This window comes from Desmodus rotundus, chromosome 6 (genome assembly GCF_022682495.2).
Source record: "Desmodus rotundus isolate HL8 chromosome 6, HLdesRot8A.1, whole genome shotgun sequence".
Classification (NCBI taxonomy): Eukaryota; Metazoa; Chordata; class Mammalia; order Chiroptera; family Phyllostomidae; genus Desmodus; species Desmodus rotundus.
In genome coordinates, this window is record NC_071392.1 from 34,876,984 (window position 1) to 34,900,287 (window position 23,304).

The 23,304-nt window shown below is 37.9% G+C and overlaps 1 protein-coding gene across 11 annotated transcripts in view; it reads right to left on the bottom strand.

Moving 5' to 3' along the window:
• ADAM22 (ADAM metallopeptidase domain 22) overlaps positions 1 to 23,304 on the bottom strand; it is a 221,584-nt gene that overhangs the window by 170,769 nt on the left and 27,511 nt on the right. For all 11 annotated transcript variants that reach the window (XM_045194380.3, XM_045194376.3, XM_024557684.4 and 8 more), the window contains exon 3: positions 16,760 to 16,836. In XM_045194380.3, the coding sequence (XP_045050315.2) occupies positions 16,760 to 16,836 (77 nt within the window). The remainder of the gene's footprint in view (positions 1 to 16,759; positions 16,837 to 23,304) is intronic.

Consider the following 23,304-nt stretch of genomic DNA (forward strand, 5'->3'; position numbering starts at 1 on the left):
TGCAGACCCCATTAGCTATCTCTCCAATATGCACCCCGCATGCCACTCACTAACAGAACCCTGATGGGTCAGAGATCCTCCCTTCTCCCGTGTGACAAGGAACTGGTGAGGGATACACTCATCTCAGCTCCAGGGTGATCCTGCTTAGTATCAACTAATCACAGAGACCATGTCCTTCACCCAGGACTGGTTTGGCAGGAAGTTTGAGCCAATTCTGGCCAACAAGACTTTGGAAGTTTCAGCAAAAATGTTCCCTGGTTCCCTGCAGTGAGACAGAGGAGGAGGCAGTCTTTTTGTCTTTTCTGGACACGGGAACGTCAAAGCAGCTGAGCTGCAGGCACACCTGGGACTGCCCAACCTCTGGACTGACTGTTAGAAAAGGAAAGAATCTCCCATTAGGTGCGTCTCTTTGAGACAGACAGACACTTCTGTCACTTTTAGCCCAAAGAACCTTAAACTAACTCATTATCAAAACGTGCTATAGGAAAACAATTTCATTATATCAATAAGCAAAACCACCACCTATGATAGACATAAAAAGTAATACTACCTATGGGATTCAGGCATTATTTTGTGGATCAAAATCGCTAGTAAAAGAAAGCATGTTACTAAGTAGCTCCAAACATGCCAGGTTTTTGTTTTCATGATTAATCAAATTTCCATACTACTATCAAAGTCATCTTTCTGCAAACAGATTGAGCTTTAAGACTCAATCACTTAAACACCTTGACAGTCCTCCATTAGCAACCAGATAATGGCCATATGTGTTAGCATGGCCATCAAGAACTCACTTAGGTCTACTTCCCACAAAGTAGCTTGGTCTCCCAGCCCTCCCCAGCTCACTGAACTTCATACGACTCAGCTCAGAGGCACCTCCATATCACCATGTCATTCTTCTGTCTCTCCTCTCTGCTTTAGAGAACCCCTGCCCTAGCAAAATCTTACACAGCTTAACTAAGAAAAAATATCAAATTTTCTGTGACGTTTTATCAGGAGCCCCGTACGGGACAAGAGTGTTCATTCTCCCCCTGGGTTGAATCAGCTCTGATCATCTTGCATGGAGATCGCTGGATGGGTATCTGTCTCCTTCACGTGGTCAAGAAGGCCTCAACACCAATATCACTTCTCTGATTTTGAGTTGAACTGATTGGGGTTTACAGATCTCTAATCAAATCTCTTTGGGTTAGAAGAGAAAAAGACATTAAGAATTTCACCAGTGGGTAGGGAAACAAATGTAATTCCTTTTTAATTGACTAATTCAATGTTGGGCATATTAAGAACAATTCCCTTAGAATTCTAACATTTCTTTAAAATCCTGATTATCACTTCCACCCCACCTTATGGTTAACTATCACGGCATGCTGAAAGATGCTATATCTGAGATCCTCTATTTCACCTCATTTTATCATTATGTGTAAAGCAATTCTCCCAAAAGGCAATTAATTGCCACATTTTTGTCATTGATTCCTGTATTGGTTCAATATTTGATTAAAAATAAGAATAACTGGATAAAGGGGGGGATAAATGGTGATGGAAGGAGACTTAACTTGGGGTGATGAACACACAATACAATATATAGATGATTATTACAGAATTGTACACCTGAAACCTATATAATTTTATTAAATAGTCACCCCAATAAATTAAATAAATGAAAATAATAAAAAATAAATTAAAAAGAAAATCAAAAATTAAAAACCAGGTTTTAGTCATTAAAGAACACATTTAAGAAAGAGAAGTCCATGTTAACAACCATGTATGTTTTTAAATGCCTCTAAGGAGTTGTTGAAATGGGTTATGAGAAGGTTTTTGGTAGTAACTGAAGTGTCATTATACAGAATGATGCTTGCTTTGTGAATTAAAATAGATAATAAAAAATAAGAATAAGTGATAGCTGTCGGTCTTTGACCTTTTTTGTAATAAGATGCTATACAACTGAAATAGCAAAATAAAGACAAGGATCACTAAATAAATTGGTAACCATAAAAAAACCACAAATCAGTTCTAAAGTAAAAAGTAAATCTGTTGTCCCAGAAGGTAAGAAGGACTTTTTGTTGTCCCAGAAAGCAAAGCAGCACTTAAAAATGAATGGATCATGTCAAAAGGAAACATGAACCCAAATGAAAGGGTTCCCACTAGCCGACTTGGGACAATTGGAGCAACCCAAAGAATGACTATAATGGAATGCAAACATTGCGTAAGTAAAATCCCCAGGTTCATCCTGCTTTCAATTCTTTTCAATTTTTTTTTTAAAGAGAGAGAAACATCCCTTTGTGGTTAGGAATGTATAGATAGGTAATGAAACTATAAAGAAAATTAATAAAATGATTGTCACAAAAGTCAGGGTGGTTTTTTCCAATGGCAGGGAGGGAGACAGTACATGACAGGAATTTAGGTAATGGCAGTTACCTCTTCAAAATATTTTAAATTGTGCATACGAGGTCTGTCCAGAAAGTATTCTGCCATGTGCTATGAAAAAGAGACATTTACTGAAGAAACTACAAGACACAAGAAACATTGTACATAGGACAATGATGTCTCAGTCCCCTTCAGCGTAGGCACCTTGGGACCTCACAGTTCTCCCAATCACCATCAGCTGCCCTGTTGTGTTTTCCTGAATCTCAACAACAGTCTGAAATCTCTTCCCTTTCAAAGGTGATTTTAGTTTTGGGAAGAGCCAGAAGTCACAGGGCACCAAATCTGGGCTGTATAAGGCCTGAGTCACCTGGGTGATTTGATGTTTCACCAAAAATCTCTGCAGAACACAGGATGCACAAGCAATCGTGTTGTCAGGATGAAGCTGCCAATCACCAGTTGCCCACAGCTACAGCCGTTTTCCTAGCACCGCATCTCTCGATCAATGAAGAACACTGAAGTAGTACTCCTTATTAATTGTTTGGCCTGGAGGGGCGTACAGGTGATGGATAACACCTTCCCAATCAAAAAACACAGTTAACATGGTCTTAATCGTGTTGTGACCTTGCTGTGCAAGAACCAGGTGACTTACATTGTGACACTCGGCCTTTGTTTCCAGATCAGAGCCGTAGATCCACAATTCATCTCTAGTTATGACCTTCTTGAGGAAATCTGGTTCATTGTTAGTGGTTTGAATCAAGTCATTAGCAGCAGCAGCACGATGTTCCTTCTGCTCTGTAGCAGAAGCCAGAATGACTTTTGCCACAACATGTTTCAAGCCAAGATCCTGCATCAGAATCTCATACACAGTAGTTTTTGGAATCCCCAGATCAGCTTCTAGTTCTCACACTGTCAGTCACCAATCTTTGTTGATTGTAGCCCATACATGTTCGACATTCTCAGGTGTTCTGCTTACTGCAGGCCTTCCAGAACGCTGATCACTTTCAACAGATTCTTGACCATTTTTGAAGCATGTATACCACACTTTTATTTACACTGCCCTCATTGCATCATCCCCAAAAGACTTCTGAATTATCCAGATAATTTCTGCAGAGGAATGTTCAAGCTTAACACAAAATTTGATGCAGATTCATCGCTCTTCTCACTCAGTCATTTTGAATGTGACAGCCACACAGTACATATGCTCATTCGATGATGTCTACCACCCCCACTGACTAGTACAGCGAAGTCGTCATTGTTCATGCACGCACATTCTAGTCCACTCTCCTTGGCTGCCAGGTTACATCAATGCCATGCAAACCGTTCTCATTATATTAACAATAGCCAGGCTTTTTTCTGACAGACCTTGTATATGTTATTTGGACTATACTATATTTGTTATATTTCAACATTTTAAAGACACTTAAAATAAATAAGAGTTTTAATCAGTCATAAAGTAAAACTAGCAAACAAGAGTTGGTACCTGCAGAAAAATTACAAATATCTCCAGCAAATGATATCCTTCTGTTCAGTAAAGTTCTGACACACTCCCAGTGACGTGCTATGCCCTTTCACACACTGTCCATCACTGTTTGCACCTCTACCCAGACTAGACCATCACGTGCTTGAGGCAGCGTCCTGGTCATTTCAGATCTCTATACCCAAATCTACTAGTGTCCAGTATGGGCTGAGTGCCCTATAAATGCTAGACAGATGGACATATGAGTGAAGGAATAAATAAATGAACAAATGACCAAGGAGTATAAAACAAATTCTCTTCTGATACTTCCAAGCTTCAAGTCACACACCCAAGTAACAACCAGCATTAATGCATTGAATTGAATATAAAGAGTTCATTTTTTTAATTATATATTATCTCTAACAATAATGTTCACAATAGTAGCAAAGAAAAATAAATCTATTTATTTTTCTATTAACCAGGGCACAGCAAGTTAAGGGGAATAATACTTTATTTGAACATATTTATATGCAAAATAGTCTGATTTTTTGTTTCTGATGAGATTTCAGGGTCTTAGAGAGCTCTGGGCCAAATACTGAACAAGAATTATTACTATATGACATCATAAATATATAATGTAGGAAAAATTGGGTCCAGTCCATACGGGTCCTCTCCATATACAATAGGTGTTACTTTAGTTAAATTTAAATCCTTTATACCAATTTTCCTTTGTTTTCTGTTCTTTTTTAAAAATAATCATTTGGCAAAATGAGTCAAGATTAAAACATTTATTTAAACTTTTCACCTATTTAATATACATGGAAACTTGCCATAACTGTTCTTTTTTAACCAAGGGATGTTTTGATTAAAGAGCCCATTCATAAGTGAAAGCCTGATGTATGGCATAAGTTCACTGAAATATCCTACATCTTATACATAACCTTGAAGAACTAAGCAAAGCTTTATGAGGAAACATATCTAAATAGGTAAAAAGCTTGACTGTTTTTAAATGTTGACCCTGGAAATGAAACATAAGCAAACAGCAGATATTTGCTAATTTCTTCTTCCCATGGGACATTAGCAGAGAGAATACAATAAACCAATTTTCTTAGGGAAAATCTTCCATTTTTGTTCCTGCAACTACAGTTTCTTTTCTAAAAGAATATACTGGGGAAGCTAAATTCTCTAGACGAGGCCTAAAGAAGATCTGCCTGTAACTGAGCTGTTTTGATGTCTAGTGGAGAGGGTGTCTCCAGCAAAGGCCCATCAGTTGCTCCTGCCACAGCTGAAGAGGACACCTGACCCTTCGGAGAAGCAGTGGGAGAGAAGAGTGAGACACAGCACAATGAATAACCTCAAGAGAGAATGTATATATTCTAGGCCTTGAATGGCATCACCTATCCAACATCCCTGATTAGAGAAAATTAAAGTTAAGGTGAGCTAATTATTGTAGTAAGTCACCACAAGATTTTTGTTAAACAAAATATATCCATACTACTTGTATTAAAATATTCAATTAACATGCAAATACCTTGCCATAAAGCACTAACCTAATGTATCTTACTGTAAGATACGTTTCTCATTTCTTTATCCCAAGCATGTCCATCCCTGAGAACCAGGGGTGCAGTCCTGCAAAGGGGTGTACACTGAGTGAATGGGTCCCCTATAGGGTTGTTCCAACACAGTCCTCACAGACGGTCTCACGGTGCCTTCCTCGCCAAACCCCACAGCTTTATAACAGGTACCCAAGTATCAATCCTCCCAACTCGTTCATACAACTGTGAGCGGCCGCCACGCTGCAACAGTATTAATGACCCCTTCCCACTATCAAACCGTGATGCCATCCCTTGCTGCCTGTGGATTCTCATCCTCTGCTTTTGGGACCATTTCACTGAAGGAAGTTCAAGCTGCCTTTATTCTCTACCAGTTTCCAGCAAGAGCCTTAAGGCTCTGTAAAATTTTAATTTTAATAAGTGGGCTGTTAATCTTTGTTTCTTAGGACTATGTCCAGCACCATCACTTCTATACCATCACAGGTCAAAACTGTTCAAGTTTAGACTAAATAAAAAAGTCACCTGAGAATATTGTGGCCACACTCTCTGCCTGAGTATCATTACAATTAACACTCATGGGACAAGAAGATACAGTACAACCTGTCACACATAAGATCTCATGGCTGAGAACACATGCCAATAAGTGAAGCATGAAAAATATTTTTTTCACAGTGTACAACAGATTGATACATATTTCTTGTACATGTGTGAAAAATATTCCAGAGACAGAGAGCAACAAGGCAACTCAATGCAGGAGGCATCACCTGGGGTAAGTGCATACCTTACAGCTCACTCTAAATCGGTCCTTACCATAAAGCAGTAAGTGCTACTACTGAACAGGGGTCCACTTACTCAAAGTGAGTCTTTCACCTTGAAACAATTTTGCTCACACAGTATTTTAACAGTCATATCATAAACTCAAATATTAAATATGTCTGGTGACCCCTACTCGCTATACCTGGCAAGTTTCCTTGGTTTGGGCTATATTGCTATCTCTGCTAGATAATTGGACAGAGTTCAGCAGTCTGGACTGGACAAAAAACAGGAGTGAGCCCTGATAATTTAATCTTCAATGAGTCCCCTAATCACTGTAAAAACTCAAAAGTTTCTATGCAATTATGCCAAACCATTGATTACGAGTTTCATTGTTGAATCTTAAAAATATTTACTACATCTAGTAAATTACATTTTCAACTCATCTAGGAAATGTATAATATAAAAACACACTTTAATCATTTTAACTATAAAAATAATATTTATATGGTATTTTCCTTGAAAAACTAAGGACCATACATAGTCTTGGATATACTGAAGAATTCTGTTATTATTTTATTTACAATTTCAATAACACGCTCATAAGTATGCTGAAATCTCCAGATTCCCCTATAAAAAGAGCAGGTGATACTAAACATTTCTCAAGGTCATAAGAAACAGTCCGTTGAAAGACAATCTGTCTGTAGTAAGGTTGTACTTTTAAAAACAAACCGGAAAGTGGAAGGTTTAAGTAGACCAGTCATATGCAGATGTAAAGGGACCTGACCCCACCCTGCTCAGCTCTGATCTACCCCTATGAAAGGGCTCACTTGAGTCTTCCGTTGCTTCCTCCCCGCCCATGAGTTTGGCCTTCTGAACCCTGTAAAAGGCTCCAGCCCCTTGGGTCCTATTGCCTCTAGGATTTCTTCCAGATGCCCCTTCTAAAACAATTTTGTTTTAGCTTTAAAATTGGCCTCTGCCTTGGATCACTTTCTGGCTCTTTGCCAGACACACCCAAAGGCACCTTCCAACCCAGTTCCCCTTTATTGTGGGTTCTGCAGCCAAGAACTGTCCCACCAACAATCAAAGCCATCCTGGGCTGGGCCGAGGAGACTTTCAGCCTGTGGGAGGAAGTTTTAAATCTAGTTTTAGGATTTCCAGTTTAAAACTACCACTTTTCAACTAAGAATAAAAAAGAGAGAATGAAATTCAGCTAGTATAAGAAATATGAGGTCTATATAAAGTTCCTTAGGGTATTCTACCAGTGATAGAATCTTGTAGTGATAGAACCTTATAAAGTATCAAAGTTCAATATAAATCTCAAAGGTAGAGTTTTATTATGAATCAAAGAGCACAAATCATAACCATGGGAAGCATGGAACTCTTTCCAGACTTGCAATGAACATGGACTGAAAACCTGAAAGCTTAGCAACTATGTATACTTGACACAATCCCCTCTATGAAATAGAACTTACAGAAAAACTGCTGTTACTGCACGGAAGTTTGTAAAAAGTCCACTTATAAAATGTTAAGCATTTCTCAAAACAATTAAACATAAAACTACCAACGTTTCCACTTCTGCACATCTACCTAAGAGAAATAAAACTTATATCCACACAAAGACTTGCATGTGAATGTTCACAGTAGCATTATTTATAAATGCCCAAACCAAAACAACCAAATAGCCCATCATCAGGTGAATAGACAGACACAATGTCGTATATCCATACAATCAAAGAATAGCAATAGAAAGGAATGAACTAGTGGCACAAGCTACATCACAGGTGAGCTTTAAAACACACCAAATAAGAGCAGTCAGACACAACAACACATATTGTATGATTCCCTTTCTATAAAATGTCCAGAAAAGCCAATTTACAAAGATAAGAAGCAGATTAGTGATGGTCTGGGTCTGGAGGTGAGAACGTAGAATTACGATTAAGTGAGAATGAAGGCTTGCTGAAGAGAGGAGGAACGCTTTCAAACTGATTTGTGGTGATGCATGCACCACTCAGGAAAGTTACCAATTATTGAACTGTACATTTCAAATGGGTGAATTTATGACATGTAAAAATACCTCGATAAAATTGTTTTTTAAAAAGCACAAGTGTTTAATTATATACAATAAATATGTTCCTAAATGTCTTTATATTATAAATGAGATATTTGATAAGTACAAATAAAAGTAGCATTGACAAAGAGGATATACAATAGGTACAGGAGAAATTTTAAAAATTGTTTCCTAAAAAGCATATAGAAATGTTTACTGATAAAGCTAAAATGCTCATGATGTGAACAATTCTTTGGAAAAATACAATTTCCCAAAGTTGGCTTAAAAGAAACAAGTAGATGAACACATCAATATCCATCAAAAAATATTATTTATCAAAGACTTATCTCTTAGCCCTGGCTGGGTGGCTCAGGTGGCTGGAGTGTCCTCCCGTACACCAAAAGGCTGCGGGTTGGATCCCCAGTCAGGGTGTGTACAGGGGGCAACCAATCAAGGTTTCTGTCTCACATTGATGTTTCTCTCTCTCTCAAATCAATGAACATATCCTCAGGTGAAGATTTAAAAAAATATTTCAAGATACATCTCTTCAAACGGTTGCTGGACCAGTCAGGATAAATGTAAGGGCTTTTTGGCCCTGGCAGGTTTGGCTCAGTTGGTTGGAGCATCGTCCCATAACCAAAGGTTTGTGGTTCAATCCCCAGTCCAGGCATATACCCGAGGCAACTAATTGATGCTTCTCTCTCGCATTGATGTTTCTGTCTCTCCCTTCCCCAACTCTCTCTTTCTCTCTTTCTAAAAATAAGCCCCCCTACAGGCCAGATTTGGCACCCTGCAACTTTTGGCTTTTCCCAAAAGTAAAATCACTATTGAAAGGGAAGAGATTTCAGACCATCAATGAGATTCAGGAAAATATGACAGGGCAGCTGATGGTGATTGGAAAAACTGTGTGAGTCCCAAGGGGCCTACTTTGAAGGGGGCTGAGGTGTCCTTGTCCTGTGTACAATGTTTCTTGTATCTCATATCTTCTTCAATAAATGTCTCTATTTTTCATTAAATAAATAAATAAAAGTAATAAAAAAACAAGTCCTCAGGTGAGGTGAAAAATTTTTTTTAAAGATAATGGCTTTTAAACATGATATATGTATGAGCCCCCCCCCCAAAAAAAAACCCCAGAATTATCTCCTGGAGGGTGGGCCCGTAGCAGTGTACCAGCTGGCACTGTTGTGAGAGGCTGAGTTTGGCTTCAGTGAATTTTTTTTTTTTGAAGACTCTTTCAACATGTTTTCCCAGTTCATGATGAGTGATTCAAGAGCACACCTGCCCACACCATGCTGAGTGTTCAGCAGTTTTTGACCAAAGACAGCATGACCCCCATGCCCCACCTTCCCTATTCACCGGATTTCTCCCTAAATGACTTTTTTTTGTTTCCCTGGATAAAAAAAAAAAGTCCTCAAAGAAAATCATTTTACCAATGTGGAAGAGGTGAAACAAAAAACAATAGAAGCACTAAAAGGCATCAAAATTGATGAGTTCAAAAACTTTTAACAGTGGAAAAAAATGTCTCAATAGGTGTATTACATCAAATGGAGAATGCTTTGAAGGTGACTGAAGTTTAAACATAAAAGAATACACACACAATTTTTATAAATAAATCTTGTTTTTGGGGGTCCCCCCTCATATGACTCACACTATATAAGATAATGCTTCAGGGTTTTTTTTATAAATAACAAAATTCATTTAATACAGCTTTTCAACTCTAATACAAAAAAAACCATAATACCAATCTCATTTATGATTGTTGATGCAAAAATTCTAATAATATAACATAATTTCTATTTTAGTAATTAATAATGGAGTACCTGAAGAGACAAAGTTTTAAAATCTTAAGCTAGAAACTGCCTTAAAACCAGTTGCAGTATTCTAAAGTGGAAACTAGAATGTGCAATTGGGCGACCCTCCCTTGTGTGGAGGCCGATCCCCAGAGCAAACCCTTGGGTTCTCTGGACTCCTGGGAAAGCTTGAACTGGTGGAGAAGATCAATTGCACCCAAGGTGTTAAGTGATGAGCTGTGCCACCACATGTCTGTTGTTGTAGGCCTGTCCCCTTCCTGCAAACCACTGTCTGTCCCTTCTGAGCTCTGGATCAGAGCAAATTAGGGGCCAGAGCTAAAGCAGGAAGGCTGTGCAATCCTAATCTATTCCTCACCTCGTGCAGGAGAAAAGACTGTGACGAGAAAACATATTTGCTGTTCTGGGCTGTATTCATTCATTCCACATGGGATATTGTTTCAAGTTGAATAGCCGTACTTTGGGAAGGGTACTGCCAAGCCACAGGAATCAAGAAGATCATGACTCTGAGAGCAGGATCCAATTTCACTTTCTGAGAGTATGTGTCCCTACTGCTGGTTCACCTTGAGGCTGAATGCCAAGTGTGGTGGGCCAGAGAAAGAAAGGACTTGCCCTTTTCTCCGCCTGGCTCTGAGAAGAAGATAAATGTGCAATCTCTCAATGGTGACACCAACCCTCCGAGAGGAAGGCCTGTGGTTTGGGTTTGTGGGTTCTTGCAGTGACCGCTCCAGGCAGATGTTAGCGGCCACCACTGGAGGGGAAGCTGTGCCCAGCACAGCAGCGGTCATGAGGGTCACTGCAGGGCATCTCTCAGGGTCAGGAACAGAGCGGCAAGCTAGAAGACCAAAGAACACAGCTCGGAAACAGCCGAGGGAAACACTTGGAGATGGAGGTAATTTACAGCAGGAAGGCCAGCAGTGGCTGGTGCCATCATAATTCCAATAAAAGCTACGAGTGTAGTTCCATTCTACAGTCGCCATTGGAGAGGCCAGCAACGTACAGGCTACAGGAATTATGCAACATGTCAAAGTGGAGGTTATCTCTGCAGCCAAGAATAGTTTTTAACAACAGAAAATATTAATATAATCAATCACAACAGATCAAATAAGAAAAGCCATACGTCCACTTGAATTGACTAGACAAGATTTGATAAAATCTAATGCCCATTCCTTTAAAAAAAAACTTAATAAACAATATATGAGATACTACTTTAACATAATAAAGACTAGCTCTGAAAACTCAATAAATCAACATGCTACTTAACAGCAAATACTAGAGATATTCCTATTACAAAACAAAAAAAGACAAAAATGCTACTATCACCAAATACTAGAGTTCAGGGACTTCTGGAAAAAAAGTATTAAGGTGGGTGACAGTGATAAGAATAATTATTTTGGAAACAAAAAAAATGCTGTCGTGATTAGCCAGTCATATTATTGTGTAACTAGGAAACCCAGAAGAAACAGTGAGAAACCATGAGCAATATTAAGAAGAGTAATAAGGTACAACGCAAATCAATTACTTTAAGTAACATTAACAATTAAATTATAAAATATGGAGAACTATTCACATACAACGAAAATACAATTGCCACCAAAATGTCTTACATAAAATGTTCAGGACCTATAAAAACCAAAGTACTAAATTTTACTAAGACATAAAAATATGCTTACATTTTTAAAAATACATGATGATATTAAATGGAAAAACTAATTCTGTACAAATGTATACTTTTCCCAAGTTAAAATATGGTTTAGTGACAGTACAATTGAAATTCCAAAAAAAAAAGAATGATGAAATTATCCTAACTTTCCATATTAGAAAAGGCAAAAATATCTAAGAAATTTTGCAGGAGAAAACTAATAGTTTTCCATGATATATATTAAGATACTTATAAAGCTATAATAAATAATACAGTAGTACTGTGATAATTAATGAATATATCTTCCAAAGCACTGTCAGTCTGTGAAATTACTTCGTTAACATATTCTCTGTCTTCCTGACTAGAATACAGACTCCCTAACAGAAGGGGGCTTATTTCCTGTTTCTAACTAGTCCTCATGGTCTGGAACTCTTAGCACTTACTAGAGGCTTAGGCTTAAAAAATGTATATATGTGTGCACATTTGCATATGTGTATACATACACATATGTGTGTATGCATTCATATATATTGTGTACACATACACACATGTGTATACATATTTTTTATATTCACGTCTGTGTGTATAAAAAGAAGAAAAAGACCATAACTGATAAGGACTATTTAACACAGATTTCTCTGCTACACAATAATTCTGTATTAAATGTACAAATAAACAAATATTTACCATAATAATTTAGTTGAACAGCAAGATACTCAGTTACAGATTTATTAGTAATGGTGAGAGATCTATTGTTATTCATTATCCTCACATAACATCATCACTTATTTTTATCCACAGTGTAAACACCTACATGTATTTACAATGCTGTAAATAGCATTAAGTTAAGTAAATGAGATGCTTCCAGACCTAATCTCCAATTCCAGTTGAATTTATACCCTGTCTTTTACCCACTGTGACTCCTACTTTTCCTGCAAATTCAAGAATCCAAGTGCAAAGTAAGCAAGAGGTGACTAGTAGGCAAATGGTCTCCTACATGAGAGAAGACAAGACTGGACTTGCCCACTTGAACTGATTTTGAGTCTTCCTGGTCTGGCTTGTTCCTGCCCCACCCCCCACGTGTCCCTCTCCTGCCATTGTTACCCCACCTCCCATTCCACATGGGCAACCCCATCTATGGAGAGCTTCATGTTTGAGTCCCTGAGGTATTCCCCACCACACCCCCCACTGCGAAGTAGGGAAAAAAGAGAGACTGACAGAAGGATCATAACTAAATAGAACTATGTTTGTTGTTACTGGAGTAAGAAGGTAAGAGGGGAGAAACTGTAAAATACAGCCAAAATTTAGGAGTAGGATCATCCGAGATCTGCGAGCTACCTCACAGAATCCCTTCCAAATCAGTTTATAAAAGATGGGTTCTTTCTCCCCAATTATACATTTCACACCCTAAAACAACCAACCACAGTCTGTGTGGGGCATTTGCTTCCTTGTGGAGTGTGTGTGAATATGTGTGTGACTGTCCACATGTGTGGTTTGTTTTTCTCAAGTCACCTGTTGTAAAAGAACCAAGGACTACTGAATGAAAATTTTTTCAATATTTGTGCATTATTTTGGGGAGTTTAATTACCTACTTCTTAAAGAACAGGAGAGAGATTTACAGGAAAAGACTTGGCTTAAATTGCTCAAATAATATAATTAAATGTCTTTATTAAGCCTTCTTCATTCTGAGAAATGGTTCACAATAAAATATAATACCAGTCACTGACCTCTGGAAAGGCCCGATGTGGCCTCAGGACTAGTTTGATCAGGGCAGGCCATATGTTTGGCTTTATTAATCTAGCTGTCCGAAACAGTGAAATCTCACAACTGTGCGACCCCAGGAAGGAACTGAAAATTGTTTTCTATCCTTCATAATCCTGACAAAATAGGCACTGGCTATGCATTTTTAACTACTCCATATTCTTTATCTGCCTCCTGTAGAAGTTACAACCCAAAGGTTGAACTCTTGTGTAATTTGGTTAGAGATAATCTTGTTCACTGAACATTCCGAAGGAATAATATATAATGACACTTTTCTTTCCAGTCCAATCTAAAAATATGTATTGTTTGACCCATTCTGCAACGGGACTCCAGCTACAGAGAAACTTACTTGGCTTCAGTTTAGAACATAACAAATAAACAAAAAACTCTACCTGTTCCACAGCCCTAAAATTGCTTCATAAGAAAAAAGCTTTCAAAGAGCATATTCAATTTTTCTTCTTCCTGTTCCCTAACCAACACAACCACAACATAATAATAAGCTGAAACCATGAAATAAAAATATTCTCAAAAAATAAGAAAAAAAAGCTTTGTATTAAATAATCCTGGCTCTCATAGCATAAAGAAATTAGCTACCTGCCACCTATGTTTAATATAGATGGCAAAAAAAAAAAGCACTCTACATATTTCTCAGTCCGGGCATTTCCATTGATGCTATTGTTTTAGCCTTTGTACTTCTTGTGATTTCAAATTCCCACTGCGATAAGAAGTAAAATGCCCAATGAAGGTTTTTTGCCAGTATCTCAAAAGAAATTCTGCTTCACCCCTAGAATTCTGTTTTCTGCTCTGATATACATGATCTATGTATTTTTCCTTCAGGAACAGAGCAGAATGTTTTGGAGCTCAGATTTCTCCAAAGAAGTAAGGTGGTTTGGGAAGAATGGACGTGAATAAATACCTGTTCTTTGTTTGAATACTGAAGTCAAGTTGTTACAATTGTCAGAAACCAGAAACCAAGGCAGGGGCTAGCTACAGAACAATGATTTAAAGGAGAGACAGGAGAGAGCCATTGAAATAGAACCCTAGGAACGCGACTTTTCAGGTCACACCTAAAGATACATGCTCAGCTTTTAGAAGCTAGTCCCAAACATTTGTCCTGATTTTCTTTTTTTGTTGCTTCACTCTTCCCTGACTGACAGCCTCCATCCTCCTCCAGCCATCTCCTCTGTCTCCTGGCTAATTCCAGCCTCTGGTTTTCAACTCAATGTGACCTTCCAGCAATTTCACACCTATTCTGTGCTAAGAACACAGCACAACAGAGAAGGAAAAGAAAATCTCTGCCCTCAAGGAGCTTACATTCTAGTGGGAGTAAAAAGACAATAAACAAAATAATTAAAATACAGGGTATTAGTTGATCATATAAAAATGCTAGTAGTCAAATTTTGCCCTGCAAAAATGGCAACTTCATATGAGTCAACCTATCTATTAAATGGTGATGAATAATATTTTTTAAATGAAGCAGGGCAGGAGAACAGGTAGCAGGGTGGGTGGGGGAGTGAGGGCAGAGATGGTGACAACTTAAAATAGGGTAGTCAGTCTCTGAGTGGTAGAATTATGCCAGGTGGTTTTTCTACTTTTTCATTATTTTTCTAAGGAGCAAACATGCTTTTATAATGAGTTTTTTAAAACTTTAATATCAAAGTTGCTAAAAAATGTAATGAGTCATTTAAACATGTAAATTTTAGGGTATTTAGATCAAGCAGGAAAACAAGATACGGATCATATTCATACAATCTTACTCATATCCTATGAAATTAGGTTAAAAATATAGTGTGGTGTAAAACACTTAATTACTTATGTTCCAGGCCATTAATTTAAAAAAAGAAATACACTCCACTTTAATGAGCATAGTAGAAATATAATTTATGTTACATTTTTTTAAATGTATTATCAAAGTAGAAAGAATTCTCATTACTGGATCATCCAGACAGTCAATTTCCATCTAAAACAATGTCTTTTAGTATTTAAATTGTTTGTGAACTATAAAAATGTGGGGAGAGGGGAGAATTACTTACAAAATGTACCTTTTGAGACAGTTTAGTTAAAAAGTAATCTAACACATGGCTTAAACATTAACACAACAATATTACTGCCACAAACTTGTAAATCAATTCCACAAACATTAGGATACTTGTAAAATTATTAAATAAACCCATTGAACATGGGCTGAAATGACTGACCTAGCTCGGTAATCTAACAGTTCACATGTGCCCGTCCCCAGAAGAAATGTCTAAACCAGCACAGTCCAACAGAACTTTCTGCAATGATGGAAATGTCCTGCCTTGTTCAGTAAGAAAACCATTAGCTACACATGGCTATTGAGCATTGGAAATGTGGCTAATGCAACTGAAAAACAGAATTTCAAATTTTGTTTAAATGAATTAATTTATATGTTACATACACAAGAGGCCAGACATCACAGCTCTAAGTCCTGCCTCTAATATCCTTTTTTTTAGTCTTCCATTTACCTGGTTCCGCAGCGTAGACACCTTGGGCTTCGGTTCTCATTCTAGGTCTGCATTCTGTCCTTCTGGCCTCAAATGTTCTTCCTGAGCTGTTGCACAGCTGTTTTTAGCAAAGCTGTTGGCCGCTGCTGCTCAGCTCAGAAACACTGGCTGGCAGAGAACCGGCCTCTTTCCACTTGCCCATGATAAAAAGTGGGATACAAATGCTTTTTTAAGAAGTGGACAGGCAACTAAAAGTTCTGCAAGACTTATTAGATACTAGATGTACCCAGAGGCAAGAGCTTAAATCCAGTGCTTTATCGAAAGCCACTTCCAAACCTAAAATTCTGTTATTCCAAACCTAAAATTCTAGACAAACAAATGACAATTTCCAAAATTATATGGTACTTATAGAATAATCCCAGTACTCCACACCTCACAGAAGTCAACTCCCAAATCAAAGCAGCCAATGGCATTATTAGGAATAACACATCTGGCAGCCAGTCCTCTGAATCATTGAGCAAAAAGGTAACTTTCTCTTTTCTGCTGTTTTTAAGAAAGATGTTTTAATACCAAAAGTATTATCTTCACAATTCATTGTCATTCATAGAAACTTAGGTCACATATGCTTATGCAAAATATTGAAGTAAGTCTTGCTCTTCATATTACATTCTTAAATCTGTTACAGCTTTTGAATTTCAAATGGATATCCATTTCCTGTTGTTTGCCAGACTTTATAACATACAAGAGATATAATAGATGTTATATTAATAGATGAAATAGTTTTAAATGTAGTATTTCACTGATATAGGAAGATGAAGTAAAACCTAGTAAGAAAACAGAACTTTGTAGAAGGCTAAGAAAGTGGATTCCATGTGTTTTTGGATGAAAGTGAGGCAGCTCAACAGAGACTTACTGGTTCAACACGACATCGAGAATAAATGATGTTCCAAAGGCATCAAGCTGGAAGCTGGCCTGGTCAACATGAGTGAACTGCAATACCAAAAAGATAAAAGGTATTTATTGTTCAGCCATAGCAATCAGACGATAAGCAAGTCTGTGTTCAATTTAAAAAGGTTTATAAAGCATTCGCCCATCTGAGGCACCACCTAACTAAGGAGGGCAAGTGCCCTACCTTTCTGGTTTATTTCAAGTAGCTAACCATTTCATTTCCAAGAAGACTGAACTTATTTTATTTTATTCTATATTAAATGACTGGCTCCTTTAAAATTGAAAAAGAGAGCAAAATATATTCAATTCAAGAGCAAAATAATGCTGTGAATATGATCTAAAAAAACTTTTCATCCTGTCACAAATACATACTTCAAAAATATTTCAGGTCTAATTTACCAAACATAATTTCACAAAGCTTTCCATATCTTCCCAAGAGAAAAATTGAACCTCTCTGCCCATCTACTGCAAATATCACCTAGCAAAATTTTCTTGGAAAAAAAAATCACTATTTTCCATGCCATTCTTGCAACTCCCAGAGAATCACAAAGTACTCTAAACTAAAAAATATATAGTGTTACCAACAACATAATATTAACATATTGAATAATCACATGCATTGACTGAGAAACAGGAGGAAGCAAAATTGTTCATTCTGCTTGACTCCCCAAATACTACAAATACCTGTATCTAATTAGTAGGACTATGAATTATTTTTTAACTATTTATTTTCTTTTTTTTAGAGAAGGAGAGGGAGGGAGAAAAAGAGGAAGAGAAACATCAATGTGTGGTTGCCTCTTGAGCCCCCCCTACTGGAGACCTGGCAGGCAACCCAGGCATGTGCCCTGACTGAGAATCGAACCAGCGACTCTTTGTTTGGCAGGACGGCACTCAATCCACTGAGCCCCACCAGCCAGGGTTGAATTTTTATGTATATGTTTCAATAGTATCCCAAATTTCTGAAATAAACATGTACGATTCCTACAGCAAGAAAAAACAAACACTATTTTAGAGATAAAAACCATCTGAGCAACTGAATTCATGTAGCATGTGGAGCAGATGGTGTTGCTTCTCGGAGAACCAGAGCATCTTAGGAAGGAATATCCCAGGAGTCTGTGGGGCATAAAGGGCACCTGAACATCCCTGGAATTTTCACACACATTGATTGGGCTTATAAGGTGAAAGGAGAGCACTTAAATTAATAATAATAAAGCTTTTTGGAAAGAAAGGATAACTCTTCTGTTTTAAAGTATTTAAAAGCTATGGGGGTGGGACAATGCAGTAACATATTCCAATCCTCATGAAACCCCAAGGATGAAGAACCACCTGGTACCTCTCAGCCTCATTAACTTCATTAACCAAACTCTTCATTCTTCCCAAAATACCCAGCTATCACCAACCTCTCTTTTTTGTTTTTATGATTGTTCTTGGAGCCACATCTTACTTTTCATTTCCATACATGCCACAGATCATGTCTTCCCTGATCATTCCAAAACTGACTCCTTACCAAAATCCCAAATGTAAGCCACAGATTTTCTACTGCATCAAATATGAACCTCCACTCCCTGCATATCAAGATCTTGCACAGTCGCCTCCCTGACCCCAGACATAATGGCACCCAAGTCCCCAAGGACCCACCCACAACGCATTCACACTCAGTTCTCTTTTCTGTCTTTAATTCAACCAGCTGTTTACATGCCAACTCTTTCTGTGGCTTTCACTCATCGCTTCTGCTGAGCACTTTTCTGAATCAGGCCCTTAGGTGGTGATCTTCCCCGTTTCCCAGAAATGGCCCTATCCATCCTTCAAGACTTAGGTCAAGTTCCTCCTTGTACTAGTCTGCCAAGAGCTACCATAACCACAGACGAGGTGGCTTACACAACAGAAATTTACTTTCTCAGAGTTCTGGAGGCTGGAGGTCCAAGATCAAAGTGTTGGCAGATTCGGTTTGTCCTAATGCCTCTCTCCTTGGCTTGCAGACAGCTACCTTCCCACTGGTCCTCACATGACCTTTTGTCTCTGTAGGTGAACCGCAGGCATATCTATCTACCTCTCTATCTCCATCTCTATCTCTCTATCTTTCTCCCTCTTTTCTTATGAGGACATCAGTCATATTGGATTAGGGCCCACACTTATGACCTCACTTACCCTTAATTGCCTCTTTCAAGGCCCTATCTCCAAATACAGTCACATTAGGGGTTAAGTCCTCAGCATAAAACTTTTGGAGGGGACACAGTTCAGCCCAAACACCCCTCTTCCACAAAGTCGCCCCAACTTCAGCCAGCCTCCTTTTCCACTCCTCCTCAATACCGAGCAGTTTAAAATCAGGGCCTCATTACTGACCTGCATCAGGTCCTCAGTAAGTGTTTCCTAACTGACTAGTTCATTTGAGTGTCTGTTTTACCAATCACCTGGATACATAAATGAACAACTGAACAGCTATCAATAACCTGCTTATAAAAGGCAGTCAGTCCTTCCATCAGGGTTGTTCTTAATGCCAATGTGAGTGTTTTTCCTTTTGTCTGAGAGCTCTCTGAGTTTCCTAAAATGCTAACTATCATGTCTTAGGAACAGACTGAGGCAAGCTCTGCTTATCAGAATTGATGTCTCAATAGAAAACGAACCTCCCTCTCCTCCATTCCTTCTCTGCATTTATGATGCTGAACAGGGCAGAGGCCACGTCTTATTCATCATGGTGTCGTGACATTGCCATTCTTTTTTAGCAAGATATTTACTGTTTGCATTAATTCTAATTCTTATGTTTTCTTTTTCCAGGAGCTTCATTTTATGTGTGGTATTTTATTTTATTGATCTCACCCATGTCCCAAGGAGAAATCCATTACTAAAACTGAAAAAAAAAAAAATCTATTGACAGCATGTGTAACTGCTGTTTGGTAAAAAAAAGTTTGCATTATTGATAGTAAGAGGAGTGTATTAACGTAGTTTTAATGTAAGCAAGGCTTCCTTAGATTATATTCAGATTGATTCACTTGACAAACATCTTCTTAGAGTCTGCTGAGTTCTGGGCACTACTTGGATTTGGCAGACAAGGTGGTGAAGAAGACTGACCATGTTTCTGCTCTAGTGAGGTTCATCGTCTAGTACACAGGACAAAAAGTGACAATAAAATGACAAAAAATAAACGATTAAATAAAAAATAAATTTAAGAAAATAAATATACTATTCTCATATTTAATAAAAGAAGGCGAACAGGTGACCAGAGTAGATGGGATTCTAGGGCCCCAGAAGCTCCTCTGAGGAGGTGACATGTCAGTGATCACCTGAATGACCTGAAGAGATCTGTGACAGACAAATAATGGCCCAGAGATGCCCACACCCTAATTCCAAGAACCTAGGAACAATCGAATTACCAGGCAAAAGGAATTTAGTAGATGTGATTAATTTAAGGGCACTGGGATGAGGAGATTAAACTGGATTATCCAGGTGGGCCCCATCCAACCAGAAAGGCCCTTATAAAACCAGAGTCTCCTGAGGGTCTGAGTCAGAGAAGGAGATGTGATGATGGAAACAGAGATCAGAATGAGGGGAAGAAAGGGCTGCACGCTAAGGAATGCTGTAAGCCTCCAGAAACTGGAAAAGCAAAGGACAGGTCTCCCCTAGAGCCTCCAGAAGGAGCACAGCCCTGCCAACACTTTCATTTTAGCCTTTAAGACCCATTTTGGGCTTTTGATCTCCAGAACTTTAAGAAAATTATTTTTTGTCATTTTATGACATTGTTTGAGGTAATGTCTTACAGCAGCGGTGAAAAAATAATGCTCCATCTCTTGAACATTTCAAAAAGCAGCTCCAATAAAGACTGGATTTGACCAGTGTTCACTTTCCTCCACGGCTTGGTTCTAACCAAGGCATTCGCAGACACCATAAAGGCTCAAGGACCAAACCTAAGACTTCCCAGCCAAACCAAACTTGTGGTGGTGACCACTAAAATAAGTGGCAGCTCATAAATGGTTTCCTCCTATTACGTGTGTTCTGCCATTCAGGAACCTAATGTACCTTCCCCATATGTCTAATTTAACAAGGGTGCCAATCAGAAGAAAGGTGTTTACTACTTTAGGTTTTCTGACAGAAAGAATGAATCAAGTAGAATTACACTAAATTCATGCAGTATTAACGATCCAGCTGATAATTCACTACTGTTGAAGTGAGCCAGGATGACTCTCGGAAGGTTGGCCTTAGACCTCGCCTTTTTCATTGAAGGGAAAAGAAAATGAATGTTTGAGAAGACAGAACTAGTATAATACTAGGATTTTCCTTGGGGGGAGGGGAGGGTGCCTAACATTTATTGCCAAAGAAAAAAATTGTAATATTTATTACCTTGAACTTGAAGATTAAAAGCTAAATGGCTCTCAGAGATATTTGAAAAATATAATTTTGCAGAAATGCATTACACAGATATGATTTGTGACTTTAAAAACTATTAATCAAACACTTTAGTTTCATATTATAATACTGAGGAACCCCTAGAGCTCACATAATACAACATCCTTATTTTACAAATAAGGAAACTCGGGACAGGCTAGTGTGGGTAAATGCCCCTCCAAGGTCATATTGCTTGGAAACACAGCAGGGTATCACCTCCTGGCCAGCCTTTTCCATCACGCTTCAACCTTGCTTTCCATTCTGCAGCTAGGGGTGCCTGCAGGTTTTACAGGGTTCTGTTTTAGAGTCATGAAAAGAAAATTAAACAATGAAAAACAATGTTTACAACTCTGTTTTCATCAGAAAAATCAATAATGTTATCACATCTGACACATGTTCTAAGGCCAATTTCATTACAACCTTAGAAATTAAGAATTATGGTTTAAGATACATGCGGAAATTTGTCTTTAAAGGAACAATATTGCGTAAGTATAGTAAAGCGCGTGTGTATTTCTGTGTTTTAAGGATTGAGACAAGCAGTGAGGCTGATATTTATAAAAGCCATGAAACAAAAGATTGAGGGAGAAAAATGTAAAAATATAAAATAACCAGATGGCAAGCAAACTAATAAATCAATGTATTTACATAAGGATAATTTTAATTTCAAATTTCAACAATGAATCATAGAATTTTAGGACCAGAAGAACCTGATGGGATCTCCAGATTTAGGCCTGTTTATTATTCATGGGCAATAGCTGAAATTTAAATGTGAAGTTAATATTAACATAACCCCCTGCTCCTTATGCATTTTGCTTCTTGGCAGCCTTTTTCTCCGCATGTCTCCTAGAGCCAATGAACTGGCCCCAAAGAGCAAATACAAATTAACTTTTCAAGACTGCCTTATTCATAACCATTTGTTAAAGCAAAGTTGACACTAAAACTTTCATGGTAGAATCAGAAGTTTGACACAAGGAGAAAGACAAGGTGATTTGGTATTTAGTTAGGCCCAACTTGGGTAATGAATCAATGAATGCCAGTGGGTGGGAGTACTGTTGGTCAAGTGGTATTGTGTGCAACATGGTAACTGTGAAAGTAATGAATAGTATTAAAAAGTTTTTAAAGCAAGTAACAGAATATTTAGCTATTTTGCATCCTAAATATTTCTGTGCCATGTGATCACTTAAACTACGTTTTTTTTTTTTTTAATACAAGTGTAATTCCTGGTGTGTAATACCTTGGGTTCAATTAAAAAATAATATATATACCAATAATCACTCATATATATTATTAGCCTCTTCTTCTATGTCAGAAAAAGACCAATTAAAAAATCACCATAACCTCACGATAATTACTCCACTGCCTTATGTGAACTTCTGACAAAAGAGCTCACAGGGACTGATACCACAGACCTATTAACATTAAGATTGCTCATTCTAGAATTTGTGTGGCCACATCAGCAAGATAGTTTCCCCCAGGGTAGTTAGTTAAGATATGAACTAACTTTATGAAGCAGAATTATATTACAATGGCATTTGTTAACAGAGGGTTCTATCTATTTAGTTCTACCTAGTATACAATTAGCATGATATATGTAAGAAAATTGGTGTTTCCTATCCTTAGATCTATATCTAACACTTTATGTTAAATACCTCTCCCCTTCCCATCTGCTCAACTCAATCACGCCAAAAGTTTTCATAAACTGTATCATACATTGCATTAATTTACACATTATCTTTAACCAAACTATTCCTAAAATCCAACTTTCTGCATTTAGTATCATAGGAACTAAACTGCCTGGCAGCAGGACACTTTTCAACGAAATGAAATAAAACAAAACAAAAAGCACAGCCTTTAAAGTCAGGCAGAGCTGGGTTTGAATTCTGGATCTTCCAATTATTCATGGAACAAATTAGGGCAAAAATGTCTCTAACTGAAAGTCTTCAACTCTGAAAGAGCAAAAATAACAATACACAGTTTGCAGATTTATTGCGATAACTGAAGTATAAGTCGCAGTCCATTCAACCTCTGTGGACTGCAGACCGTATCTCAGAGGAAAGATCGCGGGGCCTGGGGATGTAGAGAAGAGTTAAACACGGTCCCTGCATCCAGGAAACCCACAGTCAAAAAGGG